The following is a 19,851-nucleotide window of genomic DNA, read 5'->3' as shown; positions in this document are numbered from 1 at the left end:
TTTTTCCCAACAGAGCTGTCTTGTTGGAGCTAATATTTCTAGGGAAACAAACCTTCACAGTTGAGATATGAGCTGCCACTGCCTTGTTTTCCTCCCCTGAGATTAGAAGCTTCGCTCCTTCGTAGCTATGCAAAACAACATCATCTTCCCTGTTTTTCAAATGAAGATGTATGGGGAGTGCAATAAATCCTCCCTCCTAGTGCTCAGTTGAAAGTAATCCAACCAAATCCCTGCTCACAACAAGCTCATTTATTACAGCTCTGCCTAACAAGACATTTACTTGCCCAAGGTGCAAGTTGGGGCATGTAATTATCTTTACAAGGACACGTGGCTGTCCTCTGGGTTTGGACCAAGAGAAGCATAGCAATTGAGGTTGTGTTAATTATAGTTATTCATGAATATGAGTACGCTCTATCTTTTTTTTTCTGGGACTGAATATAAAGAACAAGCCTAATAAGTGCAAGAGCATTTAAATTCTGTTCATACTTTCACCTTGTAATCATCAGTGTCTGTGCTTCTACTTCTAAAATTACTAAAACTTTGTAAGTGTAGTATGCTAATAAAGTCCACATTAGCGCTAAAGTGCCTCTCTTATTTTCATTCTTTCTCTGTTTTAATTCTATATAGGCATTCCCATCAAGTTTACCAGAATGTCTGTGTGCATGAGAGAAGCACAGCCCGCCTGGAGTGTGAGATGAGCTCCAAGGACGTGCACATTCACTGGCTGAAGGATGGGTGTGATATCACAGCAAGCGGGCGCTACATCTTCATGCGTGAGGGGAAAAGGGCTGAGGTTATTATAGAAGAGTGTCAGCTGGCTGATGAGGGAGAGTACTCTGTTGTCTGCACTCAGGACAACGATGCACACGAATATGTCAAGTCTGCTAAAGTCACTGTGGCTGGTAAGAATTCTGCTCTATAGAGAAAAAGAACCCTTAAATTTTCTTGGACTATAAGGTGAAAGTGCATGTGTTCCTCCACTGATCAAACAATGCAGTAAACTGCAGTTACAGCAACAGAGAAATAGAAAAATAGCACAGTGCTGTTCAGAACAAAACAGAGTGTCAGTGCCAAAAAAGATGCTTTGTGGAAACAAAACACAGGCCTATTGTGTGTATTATTATAGTACTGCACAGCCACAGAGTAGTGGTGAGAGTAAGTGCTCCAACTGTTGAACTGTTAGCCACAGATTCCTATCAGGCAAGCACCCGGTGCTCTCCCTTGCAACACTGCAGTAGAAAGACTTGCGAGAATGGCGATCTATCTTCTTCACTCTTGTGTAACTTCCCATATTCTTTTGTCTCTCCCTTGTTGCACTCCCACACATCCTTCCTCCTCTTTCAGGCTGTTACCCCTGCAGAATTTTTATCTGAGCAGACTCCACCATGTTCACAAATTGCTTACTGCTCTCAAGTTCTGTAAGTATGTTTTACAATAGTCATGCTCGTGACTTCCACCTTTCAGCTTCTGACAATAAGATGGATCATTTTGGATGTAAAATACTACTAGCATATTTTAGAGAGTAAAATGGATGTTTCTTTTGCAGATTTCAGCTAACGTTTTTGAATCAGCCAAAGCCAAGGCAATGGAAAAAACTGTAAAAATCTAACAACACAGCATAACTGATTAATAATTAATTCTATGAATGTTAATTCTCTCTAAGTTCTTTTTCTCTGTGTGTTGCCAGAGTGTTTTGCCTCACTGAAGAGTGGTATGTCAGATGTTCAGTGTTCGACAGGGTCCCCTGCAGAGCCGAGTGTTGTTCTTGCTGATGAGAAGGTGGATGGAGTATGGCTGAAGGATGGGGTGGAGGTAAGAGATAACGCAGAACTGGATAAAAGACTTGTTAGCTGTTAATCCTGAAATGTAAATTTGGCAATTTTTTTTTGCCTTTTTCATCCATCCTTTTGTGTTAAATTCAACAGTTTTCGAAGCTGAATGGAGTTCAGGTGGTAAAACAGGGAGCTGTGCACAAACTAATTTTCTCTGGTGTGAATGAGTCCCATGAGAGCAAGTACACATTCAGAGCTAAAGGGGCTGAAAGTGAGGCTGTGCCCAGTATTGCAGGTTAGTGCAGTGGTTCCCAAACTGTTTTGCTAGGTCCCCCTTTGTTTTACAAGAAAAATCCTCGCTCCCCCCCGAAACCCCCACGCACAAACACATCCTCCAAACACACACGCCCATGTTTTTTTTTCAAACTCCATTGTGGTTTATTTCTATGGGGAACAGCTGGGACAAATCAGACCTAATGAGACAAGGGGAAGCAAAACTAGGCACACTGCACAGGGACTTTCACAATAAAACAGGAAACAAGATTCTTTATTTGTCACATGCATAGTTATACAAGTACAATACTCAGTGAAATGTATCTAAACTTACAGCATCTGGTATTACAAAGGCAAATCAGATCCTAAGCTTACCTGGTATAAGGATGGTGTGAAGGTTATGGAGGATGAGAGGACCAAGGTGGAGCAGACAGATAATAGCACCTCATTGGTGCTTAGCAGGTGGATTAAAATAAAGGGTGTCATGCTGTATCATATGCAGATAGTTGTTTTTTTATTTACTTTGGATGTTTACTTGATGCGTGAGAGAAGATTAGTGGCGCATTTATGCGTTGTCTCAAGAGCGACTGTGGTGCTGCTGTTACTGACGTGCAACTCATTGTGATTGGTGGATGAAATCACACAATCATATTAATTTAAAGCACTTTTTGAAATGGAGGTTTGTATTTAACTAACACATCGCTTTCTTTAGACCGCCCAAAGCCTCCTCAAGGGAAAGTTGAGTTTCTTGAGCCGTAAGAGAAGTGTATCAAGATGAAATGGAAGGCTCGAAGTGACAACGGGGGTAAGCAGGTCACCAGTTTTGTGATCGATCGCTGTATGGTAGGCAAGAGGTCCTGGAACAGGGTTGGAGAAGTGGATAGTAGCATTAATGCCTTCACTGATGATAAAGTGGAGGAGGGCCATGCATACTAGCATTGCATCAGAGCCATCAATGAAGAGGGAATGAGTGACCCTCTGGAGACAGAGGAGGCCATGGTGGAGAGCCCATAGGTGAGCACTAATCATGATCAAAATCAGCCCAAATAGGTCCAACTAGAGGTGAAAGGTAAAGAGAAATGCTTTATGGTTTACAGTTCACTGCAGTTCCACTTCATTGCCATGCTAAAAGTTTCATATCCTGGATTTGAGATGTCTATTGACATCTGTTTAAAATCCACTTATCCAGAGCCTCCAGGTACAGCATCACAGCCTCATGTGTCTAATTTAACTAAGAACACCATGACAGTGAGTTGGAGTCCTCCAGCCAGTGATGGAGGAGCTTCAGTTCACGGCTACATCTGTGAACTGAGGAGAAATAAAGGCTGCAAATCCATAAGGAGCTACTCACTGGTTAGGCTTGGAGCAGCGTGCCAAGCCAAGCAATCTCATGCGTCACTGCAAATTTTTTATTGAAATCAGTGGTACCGTTACAAGCCGAAGTGCCCATTTTAGCATTTTATCTAATAACTCCTGACTCCTAACCTAGCTTCCTTACTGATGCTACATTCACATCTATCACATTCAAGCCTTTATTACTGTTTCTAGAAACCAACTTCATGGTGTGCGGATTGGTGGAAGATATGGGGTATGAGTGACTAGTGTAAACAGGGCTGTTGCAGGCACTCCCAGCAACGTTTCTAATCCCATGCCGGCTAAAAATCCAGCACGTACGTCTTCCCCTCACAGTGTGTTGTTTATTTTCTTTCCTGAATCAGCAGGATGGAGCCCATCGGTATGTAGGCTCCCATATTGAAGCTTTGAGTTTTGAATTTGTGTCTTAACCATTTAGTCATTTGCTTTATCACCTATTTTACTCTAAATGGATACCGTGCTGTATTAAAAAAAACTTGAAATTAGCAACTTATCCAGTAATTTGGAAAATGTTTACTCAGATCAAAAATTAAGTGTAAAGTTTTGCCATTTCTAATGTATGGTTTTGCTTTTTTTATGCCCCTGTTGGCCATTAAAAAAACCTGAGCAATTCACTTTATATATGTGGAGTTTATGTTCCTTTTATTTCTGTACCTAAATATTTGATTTATTCAACAGTATACAAATTTAATTTTCCCCTGAAGCAGCTCCCGGCCTAGTGAGGAACCTGAATGTATCTGATTCCACAAACTCCTCCGTTTCTCTAAAGTGGACTCCTCCATGCCAAGGAGATGAGCCTATCAAGGAGATGCTAAGACGTGGAGGAAAGCCACTAAGATCCCTGTCTCCTGTACTGCCTTCACAGTGGTGGGACTTCAGGAGCAGGTGAGGTACCACGTCCGTGTCTGAGCTGTCAATGAAAAAGGGGTGGGGGAGCCCACTGAGCTAGCAAAAGGTGTATTGGCCATAATCGTGTGGTTTTCCAGGCTGGAAAGGCAATTTGCCTTGACTTCAGCTTCACTGTAAGACTTCATCAGTGAAATAAAGTGGCTAATATTTAACAGTTGTCTTTCTCTTCAGGAGGATGTAATAACTGTACCTCGAAACACAAACCACAAACATCCAGTCAGACACATTTATATCCAAGATGGCATTCTCACCACAGGAAGACAGGTCATCACAAACACCAAGAATCACTCCCAGTCATTCACTTCTTCCACTCAGCAACTTGACTCTGGCATCTGTTCTCCTGAAGAATAACTATGGAGAGGCTCACTATAAAGTCCATGTCAAGGTTATAGGTAAGTGACGAATGCTTCATTATTTACTCCCCACTTTGTCCTTCTTTAATGATTGTATTCTGTAACAAGAAGTCACTTCAGATCCATTTTTGCTGTTTTGATAGCTTTATACAAACTTCCAGATCTGTCAAGAGAAATTTACAGTAATTTCTTCCTCTTGTTCTCCTGCTGCTGTACTCAGATGTTCCCCAACCGCCAAACAACCTCCAGTTGGTGGAGGAGATCCTGGACACAGTGGCTCTGCAATGGGATCACACCCGTGACCTGGCTGATGAGGATCAGGCAACACATTATGTACAGCTTCCTGGTTTACTGTGACCGAGTGTGTTTTCATTAGCAAGTACACTGTTACTGGACTGCTTCCAGGAAGGAAGTACTATTTTTAGGGTCACTGCACAGAATTCAGTCGGTGACAGGGATCCCTTAGATTCAAAGCAACCTTTCATCATCGCCAAGGAGAAAGGTAACAGTAGTGTATTTCTCAGTCTCAGTCACGCTCTTTACTCAGATTTATTTATGTCTGCTGTGTGTTTCCAAGAGAGCATCAACAGCCTTCAGGGGAAGGAATATGCATTACCTCAAAGTCATGTTAAACTTTGTACACACAGATGTTTACTTCTGTTGCCCACAAGTAAAAAAATTCTCCCCTTTGTAGGCTTGCTGGTATCAAGGGGAATCCATGATCTCTGATTCCACTCACTTTTGGCACCGCACAGTTAATGGAGTGTGCACTCTAGTCATCCCCACTTGTGGAGCTCAAGACAATGTAGAATACACTCTGGTGCTGGAAAACCCTCTGGGGATGGTCAAGTGTACCTGTAACCTAGTAGTGTATGGTAGGTTCTACAATGAGAGAGGGTGGAGAGTGAAATAATTAATAATTTATAATGATATTACCTTACTAAATATATATCTATATGTTAGGACTTTCAGATAAAGATGACAAGGGTCTGCTGGAGAGCTTCCTGACTAATCAGAAAAACAAAGAGATGCTTATTTTGGAAGGAGTCTTCTATAATTGGCCACTTCACTTGTTCTTACATTGCTGGTGGCATTTTCACTCATTTTGGTTTGACTAAGTTCTGTATATCACTGATTGTAACTGTTAGGCATGTTGTAGTTTTCTGTTTTCATTTTTTTCAATTCTGGTAATACTTTTAGCAAACACTAGAGGTCAGACTCTCACTCTTCCTTCAGGAGTGGCTAAATGTTTGGTATGTTTGGGGGTTGCTCGTCATTAGTCAGCTCATTCAGCCAGAGAGATTGTCTTTTATCTTTAGCTCACAAATGCTTTTCTGTCTTAAAAATAAGAAAGAAAGAAAGAAAAGAATAGAAAAAAAATGTTTTCTTCCTCCTTATAGGTGTCCAGTTCTTCCAGAATAGCTTGTTTCACGGGACTCTGCATCAGGCCACCTATTTAAAAAAACCCTCCAGTTTGTTGCTCTAGTTTTTGTGTGACCTTAAGATTCAAACGAAACTAAATTAACTCACGGTACATGTTGCACCACATCCACAACAGACAATAGTGTGAGAATAGTTTTCTGCCAATTATGCAAAAGGCCACAATTTAAAGCTCACTTATCCCCATAGCTTACTTTGCGGATCTGTATCATGTAATTACAATGACCTGTGCTTGAAGGCAGGCTGGAGCCGTTGTCAGATATCTTTCTTTTCTTGCACACCCAGCATTGCTTGGCGTATTGGACTGTGCTTTAAAAAAAAAAAAAAAAAAAAAATCAAAGTTGCCTCAAGATGCATTTCAAACAAAAACAAGAACTTGTGTACCTCAAAGTGCTACAGGGCCTCAGGTACAACTACATTTTTAGGACAGTCTGCACGGATCCGTTTTCACTTCTTCGTTTTTGGTTGTCTTTTGTTTTGAGGTTTGTTTGGCTTTGGGTTTTTTTGCTTAGTTTTTTGTGTCTTTTGGCCAGTGACACCAATCTGCAGCCGATTTGAGGTCAGGTGATCAACTTTGCATGCCAGCTGCTTGGCCACTGCTTGCATGCTAACTTACTGTATTGCCTTACAATGCAATGCCTGTATAAAGGATGTGTATGAATCCAACAGATTCTACTTTCAACCATAACGTCCACTTAGCCACAGTGTTATCCATTCCTTTTAAATCCAGTGCTTTAAAAAATACCAGATTACTTTTAATCTGCATATCCGACAGTCTCTTTAAAAGACATTACCTCAGAGCGGACTGCTGCTGCTTGAGACTGAGTGTGGTCTGGTAAGGAGCTGCCAGCCTGACAGAGAGGGGTTACAACCCCTCTCTGTCCTTGCGTCACTATTGCTGGCGCCCACAACTCCATTTGTATAGACCCACCAGAGGACTGGCAGTCAGACTGCCAGGTTCAAATCAATTAAGCACCAAAAGGCACTAAACTGACGTCACAGGTACCTTCCGTTTCTCCCCTATTCAGCTAAGCCACAATAAAGTTGAAATACCGTGGAGTGAAACTTTGAATGGTTAGTCTCGGCATTTCAAAGAAACTAAAGGCTGCTGCGCTCAAACGGAACTTGATTCTTGTGCATTTCTAATAGATTTCTTTGATGTTTTATTGCATCACATTTTCATTAATGTGATTAAGTTTTGTTTTTTTTTAAAAAAGGACTTTCTTCACTCTTCAGGAGTGACATTATTTCATCAGTTTCATGTATATTTCTTGTCTCACGAGGTCTGTTTTTATAAGGGCCATAAAAGAGATACTTTATTTCTTAGAAGACTGGACTTCTTTGATGGCAAGACTTTGGCTGCAAATGAATGGGACACATTTGAAAAGAACTGGCACGGATTCAGCAAGACAAAATTCTTAAGATGTCTGTGTGCATGTTGAGGAAGAAAATACAGACAAGGTAAGGTAACAGGAAGCTGAAATGGAAGAGAAACAGAGAGCCTTGTCGGTAGAACTCTGACTGAGTTTTCACAGGGTTAACTGCTGTTGAAAGCACATATCCCTCGGCCAGACAATACTGCACAGCAGCTACTAGAACAGAGCTCTCTGTTGTCCTCCAGTTCATTCTGTCTGTAATGGCACTTTACTGCTGAGGACCATCAGCTTCAGTAGAAACACAAAAAAACCAAAGAGTTATAAACATCTGCTGACATTTTCAATGCAGTGATCCTAGGAAACAAAAAAAAAAAAAAACAACAACAACAACAACAACAAAGAAAAAACAAAACACATTTTGCTGAACTTGCATTGTAATTGCATTTATTTCTCCAATAGTTATTCACATTCATAGCAGTTTCACTACAGGAAAGAAACTATTTCATCTCTACAGTCATGAAAGAAAGAAATCACAATAAAGTGAAAAAAAATCAAGGACAACAAGGTAAAGCACGTCATTGAATTAAAAGAAAAGTGAAACATTCTTTCAATAAACGGAATTCAAATTCTGCGTTGCAAGGGACCTTAAAACAAGAATTAAATAATCTGTGGGAAACAAATTTGGCTTTTCCCACATTGACAGGCAAAACATTTTGGGTTTTCATTTTCTGCAAATGAAAGGATAACACTTTAAAAAAAGCTTTATACATCAAGGTAAGTAACACTTAATTAAAATGAATGTCTTTTAAAGAAAACACATGATTCTCACATGCTGATTTGTCACTTTCAAAACACTAACTTTTCGAGAAAAAAAATGAAAGGAAAAATGAGCATATACTTTAGAGGATACAGTACACAATAATCCTTTGTTAATAACACTTTCACTGCTAGGTTTAAGGAGAGATCAACTGGCCTTACTTTGGGTACAGAAAAGTGCAGAATATGGGGATAATTTTACAAAGATGTTTATTTCCACATATTTCTCTTAAGCTCATACTGATGTTGCAGGGCTGTCAGCTGTAGTAAAAAACAAAACAAAAAAACATTGGTGTTGATGTGGAGGAGTCACATCAGCCCACTAGTCATGCATGATAAATATACAAACTTTACAGCTATCCGTTTTGAATGAAACCCACTTCGTAATCATGAGCACAGTGCATTAGCAGCAAAGTCTTCAAATCAACAATCACAAGAAACAACAGCAAAAAGAATTCAGCAAGAAAACTTCTAATCAAAGAAAAGTGCTAACCTATTCAGAGGACCAAGTGAAACCACAGGACTCACTGTGGAGACCTCTGACAGCTCTCTCTGGTCCCTTTTATATGCGCACACAAAGCTTTGAACAACGGGCCGTTGACAGACTAAGGTAAACTGATGCGCCTGCTGGCCTGCCATCTGTGGGGGAACAGGGTGGTAGCTAACAGCTTCCCCTCTGTGTCATATTTCACCTTGTAATCTAATTCAAGCTACAATATCACCCAATAATAACCTTCGTCCTCAATGAAAAAGCTAAAAGCAATCCTGCACCAGTGGTGGTGGTGGTGGTGGTGGTGGTGGGGGGGGAGATTTCTGTCACCTGTGAAACAACAACAGCTGGTTTGACACATGAGAAACCTCTAATGTTGACAAGTTCCACTCAGTCAAATGAGTTCAGTTTTGAATTATAATTTAAGCTTGGTTTCTGGAGCCCAAATCAAATAAAAGCAGATACTTTAGAGAAGAAACCGTTTGGCCAAGAAGAAATATTTCAAAAATAAATGCTCTGTACTGTAGGAACAACAGTCAGGAGGCTTTGTGTAGCAAAGGACAAAGAAGGAGGTGCCCACAGAAATTGCCCACGTAGTAAGGATGAGTAAGACTGCTTGACTAAGTCCCTGCATGGTTTACTTGAGGCCATGTACTAGAGTCTGTGTTGGCTAGCATCTCTACTTGCACTCCACTTTCTTTTAAGACTGCTATCAAGCTTCGGTGGACGGCTTTTAGCACAAAGGCGGCCGATATTAATTGTTGACAGAACGTGCTCCATCGGTGATGAAAACAGGGAGAGAACTGCAGAGTCAGAGTCTGCAGTGCTGGGAGGACAAATTAAAACACGCAACAGAAGACAAGTGGTCACACGACCAGACTGATGGAACATTTCTGACTGACAAAGCAGAAACATTGTGCTGACAAGCATAGTGACAGGCTGAAAGAATATTGAGGAACTTTCTGGCAAAGCAGTAGTCAAGAATAGCCACTTGTGCCAAGTGTCTTTCTTGGTCAAAGCAAAACTGCGATACTGATATTGATAAAAACCTTGATGACAGTCAACACCATTGTCTGCCTGCAGATCTGTCATGGTGGTTAAGGTGATGCCTAAACACCTTTTGAAGTGTTTGAATGTGTGTGGGGTTTTTTGTGGTATGTTTTGTTTTTGTGCGCATGTAGCTGCTGACAGCTGTTGGGGTCAATGACCCAGCAGAAGAAACCCATAACATGGGCTTGTATTTTTCCACGGTTGCTTCATAAACAATATATACACAGCATCACATCTGAGAGTTTCATTATTAAACTAGCCTAAAGTTCTTAACTGACAGTAGATCTGCAGTCTGTTACAAAGCTGCAGTTCTGAAGAGGCGATGGGCATGAAGATGGTTTTAAGAGCATTGTGATAATACAATAAAAATACCCAGTAGTGTGTGTACTTCATAGAAACTCTGTTGGTTCACAGCATTTCGGGCCTTGAGTTGGTTCTGATTTGCCACAAGAACACACAGATGTTTAAGCAACAGCTAAGAAAAAAAAAAAAAAAAAAAAAAAAAAAAGCAGTGTACGCACTCTCACACATATGCAGACGCTCAAAAACACGTGCAAGTGTAGACATCTGAAGAAAAAGTTGCAGTGTAATTCTTAAATATTCAGTAAGACACTGAGTTTTAAAATAAAATAAAAATTGCAGGGGACAAAACAAACGAGAGGTGAGAAGCAGAAATATGTAAGAGATGAAAGACAAAATAGGAGCCAGCCTGTTAGGGATTAGCTGTGGCGGATTTTGCAGGATTAAAGCTGATGAAGTGTCCTGTGAGAGGGAATTATTGGGAATAATGGGATAACTGTTTCCTCACATGACATGCCAGTTCCCTTGTCTTCCCTATTTTTTTCCCCATTTTGGTTTTTCAGTTTGTTTTGGCTGCCTTAAGGACAAAGCGCACACTTTTGTGCATGTATGCGTGCATTTCATTATAAGCGAGTGAGCCCTTTCCCAGGGCCCTGACAGACACACACAGAGTTGATAAACAAAAAGATTCCATCCTGTAACATAGCCCTTCTTTTCAGTCTTCATAACATTGCTATTAGGCCAAATAAGCGCATGTCAGCTGATCCATTCTAGCAATAAGATCCCCATGAACTTTTTCCAATAACTAACACAGCAGGAGCTGTGGGTGTCAGGTGTGTGTACGTGGTAACATCTGCACCTGCGTTTCTTAAAAAGCTGCTGGTGGGGAAAACAAATTCCTGGTGGACTTAACACCAAAAGGAGAAGCAGGTGCACACTACACAGCAAGTAATAATGTGTGCAGTAGTCTGCTGTGACTATGGTATTTAGTGTGTTCTCTTTGTGACAGCAGGACACTGACAGCAGTGTGAATCTCAGGAGAAAGCTAAACTTCTTCCCCATCCAACATAAATGTTCAGTCATGAAACTTACAGTACACACTGGTTTGTTGACACCCAAATTTCCCTCCCTGAATTTCAGCCTTATTGGTTTACTTTTTATCATTTTTTAAGCTGTGCATCTAGTTATTCGAGGACATCATGGAAGAAAAAATACTTTAAAAAATACGTTGATGATGACTTATGAAAGTGTAGAGGGGCAGGATTGTTATAAATAATATCAAGGGGATGGCAGATAACGAAAACAGGTTTGGACAAGCTTTTAGAATAGCACCCTTAATTAAGGGGAACACAGAGCAACAGAGAATGGAAAAAATATGTATGTCGGTATTAAAAAAAACCCTCCCTTTTTAAACAACAACAAATAACAAACTAAATGTTAAATAGTAATGCTGGACAACATAAAGCATACGTCTGTGCTGGGAGTGTGAGGTGTGTGAAAGGACTGTGTGCCAAGCGAGGTAAAAATCAAATACATCAACGCACACAGACCCCATTGCTCTCCCATACACACTCCTTGAAGGTGCCCAGTGACATGCTTCCATTAGCCAGTTAAAAGTATGTAATACTCTCTACATAGCAGGTTAATATTACTGCACTTATCACCTTTGTAACTAGGTTGAAAGCCATTCTATCTTTAGAGGAGGCAGGTAGGACTGTTGTTGGGTGAGGCAGAAGATAATACTACTGTATCTTCTTGGTTAGAGGACACATGTGAGATTACAACGCTAATGGGGCAGAAGGGTGATGTAAAGGCTGTAGTGGCCCAGCGGTGTTTGAGCACCACACTGAGATGAAGGCTGGGGGCTGGGAACCTGGCAGTGAGATGTGTCCATAATCACATGGTTTGGAGACTGCTGCAACTCATGTTCTCTTCCTGGCCACCTCCACGTCCTGGCACTCAACAGCTGACAGTGCTATGAGCATCTGGGCAGCGTAGTAGGTGGCCATGATGATGGCTCGCGAATGGGGCACAGGGAAGCAGAACTTGTTGACTGCAATGGTGAGGTCGGAGACCATGAAGAGCACGGCACCCAGGCAGGCAGACAACTTGGTCCAGGTCCACAGGTCATTCGCCAGCTGCAAACCTGCGATGGCCCTCCAGCCCATGAAACCAATTAGGGCGATGTAGACGGCCACCAAATAGGTGAAGGGGCCAGAGAGGTAGGGGTACAGCAGGATATAGCACAGAAAGGATACAGCAGTGATCACCAGCCCAGCACGCACGTTAATGGGCTTCATCCCAAAAGCAGAAGAGTAGAGTATATGGGTAATGGCAAACATCAGAAGGCCTGTAGAATATTAAATAATACATGAAATCATAATAATTAGGTTTTAATACAAGTTGCTTCCATTGAGTTTTATTTAGTCTTTCTAATGGTTCTGATTAATGTTTTCAACGGGCTCAAAAGGCCAAGAAGCCAGGGGGAGTCAGGTGATAAAACAATTCCTGAACCAGGGGTTATGTCTGTTAATATTTGATGGCTGTTTACAGAGATGTTTTTAAATGGACACACCTAGACATTTATTGTTATATGGTTGAATTACATCTGATGAGATAATTGTTAAAATGCAGAGCTTTTCCTCACCATGGACAAAGTAGCCCTGCTCCTGCCAGATGAGAAAGGCATCACCCAGAGCAGAAAAGATTAGACCAGCCAAGATCTTGCGGGCACTGGAGTGAGCACAGAGAAAGGTGAAGCCATGAGCCAGCAAAAACACCCACAGGCAGAAGATGGGCAGGCATTTGATCAAGGCGCTGAACCAAGATGGGCTTGAGGTGGGCAGCCACAGGACAAAGTATACACAGGTTGCTTTGAAGAATGGCACCAATTTAGGGCCTTCACTCTTGACCTGAAAGTAAAATGAATAGTTACATTAATAACTGAAATATAGTTGCAAATACATGTGATGCTCTTATAATCATCGACTTAACCTCTTAAGCCCCAAGCCTACCTGATGTCCTGCCTTTTGCCCCCGTATCTGGGGGCGTTGGGGCTTACGAGGTTAAAATAGATGCATTTTCTGTTTGAGCTGCATAGTGTTATATTTGTGAATAAAGGAGGGAAAAAAAACAAGTAGTGAGATTTAAAACTGCTGACTTTGTGTGGCCATTAGTTTCTTGCCGTCAGCCATACGTACACGTGTCACTGAAACCAAACTTTGTGGGAAAAGGCTGTCGAAGGAAATGAGAACGCTCCCAAACTGTGACTCCTAGTAACCTTTAAATTTCTCCTTTTTGCAACTAATTTTATTATTTTGTTTTTCTTTCTCGTCTGGTTTACCTTCTTCCTCGTATATGAAGTTACTGAGAACTGTGAAGTGTAATCATCACTCAAGTTCCTCTTTCCAACTGTGTTACCAGTCATATTTATTTTTGTCCAAATAGATGAGGCACACAACACGCATACAAATCCAGAGTATGAAAAAGTTTCACAAAACCCCTGGAATGATGAGCCACCGGTGATTCTGAGAATCACTTTTGAGGCAGGCCTGTGGGATCAAAAGGCAAAAGAAAAAAGAAAGTGGGTGAGGTGGAAGGGAAAGGCACTGAGTGTGGGTTCACTAGAGGTGAGATCGCTGGACGAGAGAAGAGTATATGAATAAGGCGGGAAGAAGAGGAGGAACAATGGGTTATAGTGCAGCAAGGAAAAGTTTCAAAAGACTGGGCAAGAACTGCTGGTTTGATGTCCCAAAGGGCTATTTTACAGCGTGTTTTTTTGCATCCTACCCTGATATATTCAGTGGTAAGCAAAATGATGTAAAAAAAAAACCAAAAAAAAACCCCCCCAAAAAAAGCCCTGGCATGGTTGCAAAGTTCAAAAGAGAAAAAAAAGGAAAGAAAGGGCAACTAGGACAAAGAGAAAGGAAAATAAGAAGAAGCACAAATAAAGAAGCCTTAGGGGGAAAAAAAAACAAACAAAAAAAACAAAAAAAACAAACAAACAAACAGTGAATGAGCTGGTGTACCACCATTCAGATGACAGCTGGATGCAGTAGCAGAGGAGGAGTAGGATAGAGACTGAAGGATCTTACAGTTTATTTCTGTGAAGGAAGGTAGAAAGGAACAGACCAGAAATGCACAATTCTTCAAAAAAGTAACAGATCAAATGACAGTACAGGATCAACTGAAGTGTTCAGTTTATTTTAATTCAATTTTAGTTGTATACTGCCAATTTGCAACAACAGTAGAATGAATGAGACTTATATAGCAAGGTAAACCCCTACAATATTAACTGGAAAACCCTAATGATCAGACGATTCTCTGTGCTGAAGCACGCGGAAACATGGAGAAGGAAGAAGGGGGTGAGGTTTAAGTGACCGAGTTTAGGTGACACCAAACCTACTCTAGAGTACCTGATAGACTACCAGCAGGAAAACAACAGGGATCTGACGCACAAGTTCATACAGTCATGACCATATTGAGCTAAAAGTAGGACAGCAAAATAACTATTGCCTGGGTTCTCCAGTATTAAAAGCAGGATGCTGAGAAGATCATTTGCATGTTCCCTGAAAGCATGCCAGACTAGGAAGGCACTTTGACCATTTTTCTAAATGTAATCAACAGTCTGCTTCAGGGAGGATGCAACAAACACATTACTTCCAAGGGCTTGTGTGGTGCAAGGACATCCATTGAGAACGAGACAATAGAGGAAAAAGGCAGTAATGTATCTGTCTAAATTTCCTGAATTATATGGTCTCCAGGAAAGCCCTTGCTTGGAAACAGGTTTCCATCAGGTAGATATGCCAGGAGTGTGTTTTAGCACTCAGTTAGCTATATGTTTATCCACTGCTTACATGTGTTATATGATCCTCCCAGGAGCTCTGCAGACCTACTAAAGCTTCATACACAACATTATTTGATATTGTTCCATAGTCACAATATAAGTTTTAGCTTATATATATATATATATATATATATATATATATATATATATATATATATATATATATATATATATATATATATATATATATATATATATATATATATATATATATATATATATATATATATATATATATATATATATATATATATATATCCTTAAGATGTGATTGCAGAGTGTATGAAGATACCTAGCACACGCACACAGAGCTTCTGGATACCTAGTGGTCTGCGTGCCAAGATTGGACATTTACTTTTAAACTCACCTCTTAAGCCGCTTCAGCATATGGATTACAATACTAAAATTACCCCTGATTATTACTTCAAATTCTTGCGTTATAAAGTACTTTTAGTTAGATGTATCCTGTAAAAATAAAAGTTGTTTCAGTCATTTTTCTTTGAATATTTAGGTTTCCTACCAAAATGGCAAAAAGAGAAGTAACAATACTTGCTCTGCCACTTTTTCACTCTGACAAGATTAAGATAAATTTCAGCAGTTTTGTTTTCTGCTTTCACAATACATTTAAGATTAATATCAGTCTCCTCTAGGTACAAGTGTAATGCTGTTTTCCACTGCCATCAAACCAGGGCTAGGTATATAATGGGAACTAATGCACTCCTTTCCATTATCCACTTTGCTGTACTTGTACAGTGAACCTATCTATCACATTAAGGCCACATAGGTGGCGAGGCAAGGAGACGGCCCTGGCAACACTCCCAGACTAACCGATATGAAAATTCTACTTAAAAAGCCAGGGTTGTCTTACTTTAGGACAGAGCACAAGAAAACACCACATGCCATATCTGTTACACTCCTGGGACTCAAGGATGACTTTAGGTATTCTCATTACACATATAGCAGTTAGTTCTTATTAAATAAGGTCCAGTGAAAACAGTTTACTATGCTCAATAAGGCAGTGTCAGTTTGATTTCTATCTACAGACAAGACTAATGATTGGTTTGGCACTTAAGAAAGGAAAGGAAGTTGGGAGGAAGTCAGTGACTCCTATAACCTTTAGTCTGTTCTATGCTGGGTTTGAGATATTTTTCAGTTTCGTTTTTTATTCTTTGCCATCCAATCATGGCATGTACACGCTAAACAAAATCCTTTAAGAAGGAGAAAGGCATAACTAAAATAGGATTTGAAACATTTATAACATAATCCTTTAAGTCTTCTAATACAATTAGGCTTCAATTTTGTTACAGTGTTCTATAAAAGAAGTTTCATTTTGCAGACTTAGATATGAATCCAGATTATGATAGTATCAGGAGTTCAAGTATTAATTTCTGTCATATCCTAAACAATTGCTGCTGTAATATTTCCCCACCCCCATTAAAATGTGATTGCACAAATTTTTCCATCAGGAAAGCATAATTGCTTGTGGGAATCCATAAACTGCTTTATACCAGTTTTAATGGGTTTCTTGCTCAGATGATCAGCATTGTTCTCCTGTTCAGTTTCTTGTACTTGACTGAAATTGGTGGAGTTATGTAGCACACTATCATCTCAACTGTAAACCAGTCCACTCTTATTCGTGGAGGCGTCAGTTTGTCTGTGGGAGCACTGAAGACAGGGACATTAGCGATGGCTGTTAGTCCTGTAATAGCCGGCTGTCGCCAGAAAAAAAAAGGAGAACATAATACCTCACTTAAGAAGCAAAGAAAATGAATCATTTCGTCATCATTTATCTGTCTAAATGATCACATTATAAATAAAGGATGTTTGCAAAAGTGCAGGACCATATAAAGCTGAACAGCTACACACACCTGCTCCTGTCCTCTGTTAAACAATAATACTGTTAATGATTGACTATATTTGCATGATTAGTCAATACACATCGACTGACCTTTAAAAGGCACCTCGTATCCTAAACCAAAGAAAAGACAATTTGTTCTTTCTTTTTTGTGTCCTTTTGAAGTACAGAAATATGGCGCCTCTAAAGTCTGCACAGCTGGCATGTGAGTCTTATGACAATGTTATTTCTACGAAGCATCACACAACTCTGTTTTTTCCATCTTTGAGCTGCTTTAGCTCAACAAAGATGACTTGAAGACATTTGGGGATGCAGACTAGAAAGGAATACAACCTTACTGCTGCACTGTATGACGTCTTGAGTTCCTGACGTAAGAGTAAAAACTTCAGTTTCTGATAAAAAAAAAAAACAACAAAACAAAATCCCCCCCACTGTGGGCACTGGATGTGCTGATGCCTCTACAGATGATCAATATAGCCAAAAATAAGCAAATCAAGTTAAGGCAAGCAACGTGAGTCAAAGTCTTTGGGCAGTACAGATTGGTTTCAGACTGCATGTGCTCTGCCTGTTTGAATGGTTCCTTGACATATCTAGATTTAAAAATGTTCATAGAGTCCCTTATAAGGACAACATTCTGCTCACTGTTGTAAAACTGAGTGTAGTACTGTGTTTAAAAAAAACATACCAAAGAATCAAGCAGGAACTGTTGAACTGCATCTAAGTAAAACTGAATAATAGCAGCCTCCAGTGGGACAATAATCACGTTTACTTCTGAACAGGTACTGGCAATTATCAGACACTAACACACCAATATATTATAATTTTTCAGCATCAGAAAAACAACCCTGAATAAAAGCATACATCTTTTTCTCAGCAATGTTGGGACCCTAATAGAAATAAAGGAAAACCAGGACCTGCACAGTATCTTCATCACTAAGGAAACTAGTCTGTATGGCAGGCATTCCTCCACACAGGCTTACACACCCGGGTTTTCTACAGGCCAACTTACAATGAACCGTCCTTCATGGCCCCAGCAAAGGGGGTAAAATTTCATAGCAGCTCTGCTAGAGCAAGATGATGCTCCACCTGCTTAAATTATTCATGTAGTTATCAGCTTTTTGTCAAAATGGACGATTTCCAGGTGAGGTCCATTATTGAGCCAATAGATACGCCAAACAATAAACTCTATATAAAGCACAGCTACAACAAGGGAGATGAAAAGAAAGCCAGAATCGACCACAGCTCGGCGCATGCGTTACTGGAGGGTAAGGAACGGGAAAAAAAAACACAAAAAAGGTCGTGGCATGACAGCTTTTTCTTTTTTGTCAGGGATAGCCTTTCGAAATTTGTGTATGTTCAATACCGAGAAGGAACAAGCGAGCAGCGTCGCTGCTGTGCCAAAAAAGGGAAACGGCTAGACGGAAACAAGAAAGTTTCTGCCTTGTGTCTGCACAAACACATACAGAGGGACACTATTTAATGACGAGAAAATGAGATAGCTGCGTGAGTTACCGCGAGCACCTGACCGAACGGTTTTTCATTTAGCAGACGCGCTTATTTACTGGCAATTAAATAATGAACCAGAGAGCATGCGCTGGCCTTCCGAGATAAAGTATGACAAGATATGAATAACAACGAAAATGCCCCAGTAAATGCTTGAATAGCAGCTCGAGGCAGTCGACAATGCACACATTAAGGATGTTATCTTCGGAAGTCTCGTTATTGTATCACTAGCTTAACTAGCCGCTGTTTATTCCTGAATGTTTTAAATGGCCATTTGAAACTGGTACTTACCACTGTTACTGGAGAAACCATTTCTCCCTCGGTGCTGCCCGTGCCGCTTAAAAAGGATACACTGATTCGTTTGAGTCTTCTTGTTTATGTTTTACTGAGGAAGGCGAGATGCCGATTGTTTTTGTCCTCGATCCTGTGGGCGGTCCGACATCAGAGAGGCAGTGACAGGCCTTTCAGTGTTGACCAATAGGTGCAGAGACTGGTCTTAGAGGGCGGGATTAGGCGTCAGGCGACGCCCTGATAGGAGGAGTCGGGGTTCCTTTTACATACCGGAGCAGATGGCCTTTATTTACATTCTACGGAAATGGAGCTTGATTTGTCGAGCTTGGTTTTTGATTGCACATTGACAGTTCAGCGTTAATTGATCATATTGAGCGTTAGAGATGAGAAAACATTACTGCTGTATGGATGATGAATTGAAAGCTATTAAGCTATTAATAACCACTTTTCTGCCGGAGCATTTTCAACTCTGACACCTTACGCTCCTCTTTTTTTTTTTGTTTTAATTCAATTAAATTCAGTTTTATTTAGTGCCAAATCACAGAAACCGCTGCTTCGATTTGCTTTAAGGTCATTGTCTCCAAACCATACGCCATGACAGGCCTCACTACTTTCTTGTCAACCTTCACTGTTGCTGCTGTCCTACTGTCACAAACCACTCCTGTCACTCCTCCCCACCTGCTCCAACCTGTGTGCGCTCCCTTCTTCAACTTTCTTGTGCACTGTCAATTGCTTTTTATGGCTGACCCCAGGTATTTAAACTAGTCCACCTTCACTACTTCTACCCTCTTGCATTTACTGTAACACCTCTCTTTCTCTAATTCACACATGTATTCTGTTCCAACTTTCATTCTCTTTTCCCTGGAACATACCTCCACCTCTCCAGGATCTTGTCCACCTGCTCTCACTACAGATCACAATCTCACCCACACTTTGAAGTCATCTATCACCCCTACCACCTCACTACAGTCTGGCTTCATACATGTTCTCCACCACCTTCACAGGCATCTCTGCGACTACTTATGTGATACCAGTTTCTCATTTTCTCTAGCTCCACAAAGCTACAGTGCAGCTTCTGATCTTCTCTACACTTCTCTATCAACACCCTCAAAGCAAACATATTTTATTTATCTATCATTTTTTCTCCGCTTGAAGACATACTGCTACTCACCGATTGTCAACTCCCTTCTTAACCAAGCTTCC

At 40.6% G+C, this 19,851-nt stretch overlaps 1 protein-coding gene and 1 pseudogene across 3 annotated transcripts in view; one reads left to right on the top strand and one right to left on the bottom strand.

Annotated features, from left to right (window-relative positions):
* The window catches only part of LOC146569430 (immunoglobulin superfamily member 22-like), a 19,132-nt pseudogene extending 11,203 nt beyond the window's left edge, over positions 1–7,929 (top strand). The window contains exons 11-23 of the transcript XR_014893259.1: positions 642–902; positions 1,688–1,812; positions 1,926–2,067; positions 2,315–2,524; positions 2,593–2,673; positions 2,758–3,059; positions 3,235–3,398; positions 3,594–3,715; positions 4,124–4,455; positions 4,550–4,720; positions 4,902–5,183; positions 5,259–5,556; positions 5,654–7,929. The product of XR_014893259.1 is annotated as an immunoglobulin superfamily member 22-like (transcript). The remainder of the gene's footprint in view (positions 1–641; positions 903–1,687; positions 1,813–1,925; positions 2,068–2,314; positions 2,525–2,592; positions 2,674–2,757; positions 3,060–3,234; positions 3,399–3,593; positions 3,716–4,123; positions 4,456–4,549; positions 4,721–4,901; positions 5,184–5,258; positions 5,557–5,653) is intronic.
* tmem86a (transmembrane protein 86A) lies at positions 7,914–19,851 on the bottom strand. Of its 2 annotated transcripts, none has more exons than XM_085281732.1 (4): positions 19,820–19,851; positions 18,649–18,781; positions 12,801–13,065; positions 7,914–12,503 (listed from the first exon to the last, which is right to left on the bottom strand). In XM_085281732.1, the coding sequence occupies exons 2-4, from the start codon at positions 18,667–18,669 to the stop codon at positions 12,076–12,078; spliced, it is 714 nt and encodes a 237-aa protein (XP_085137858.1). In that variant the 5' UTR covers positions 18,670–18,781; positions 19,820–19,851; the 3' UTR covers positions 7,914–12,075. The 2 variants fall into 2 exon arrangements, with proteins under 2 accessions (XP_085137858.1, XP_085137857.1); XM_085281731.1 differs by having other exon boundaries at positions 18,649–18,944; positions 19,820–19,840.

This window comes from Mchenga conophoros, linkage group LG7, assembly GCF_057382185.1.
Source record: "Mchenga conophoros isolate Kocher_MC1m ecotype Shallow Benthic linkage group LG7, M_conophoros_male_GT1.1, whole genome shotgun sequence".
In the NCBI taxonomy this organism is placed as follows: domain Eukaryota; kingdom Metazoa; phylum Chordata; class Actinopteri; order Cichliformes; family Cichlidae; genus Mchenga; species Mchenga conophoros.
The sequence above is the reverse complement of the archived record's forward strand: the minus strand, read 5'-3'. Positions and strand labels throughout refer to the sequence as shown.

Coding starts and splice junctions, on each gene's coding strand:
- tmem86a (XM_085281732.1), bottom strand. CDS start 18,669: ATGGTTTCTCCAGTAACAGTG. Junction 13,066..18,648: donor TGGTTTCTCCAGTAACAGTG/GTAAGTACCAGT, acceptor TTTTACTTTCAG/GTCAAGAGTGAAGGCCCTAA. Junction 12,504..12,800: donor GCAGGGCTACTTTGTCCATG/GTGAGGAAAAGC, acceptor AATATTCTACAG/GCCTTCTGATGTTTGCCATT.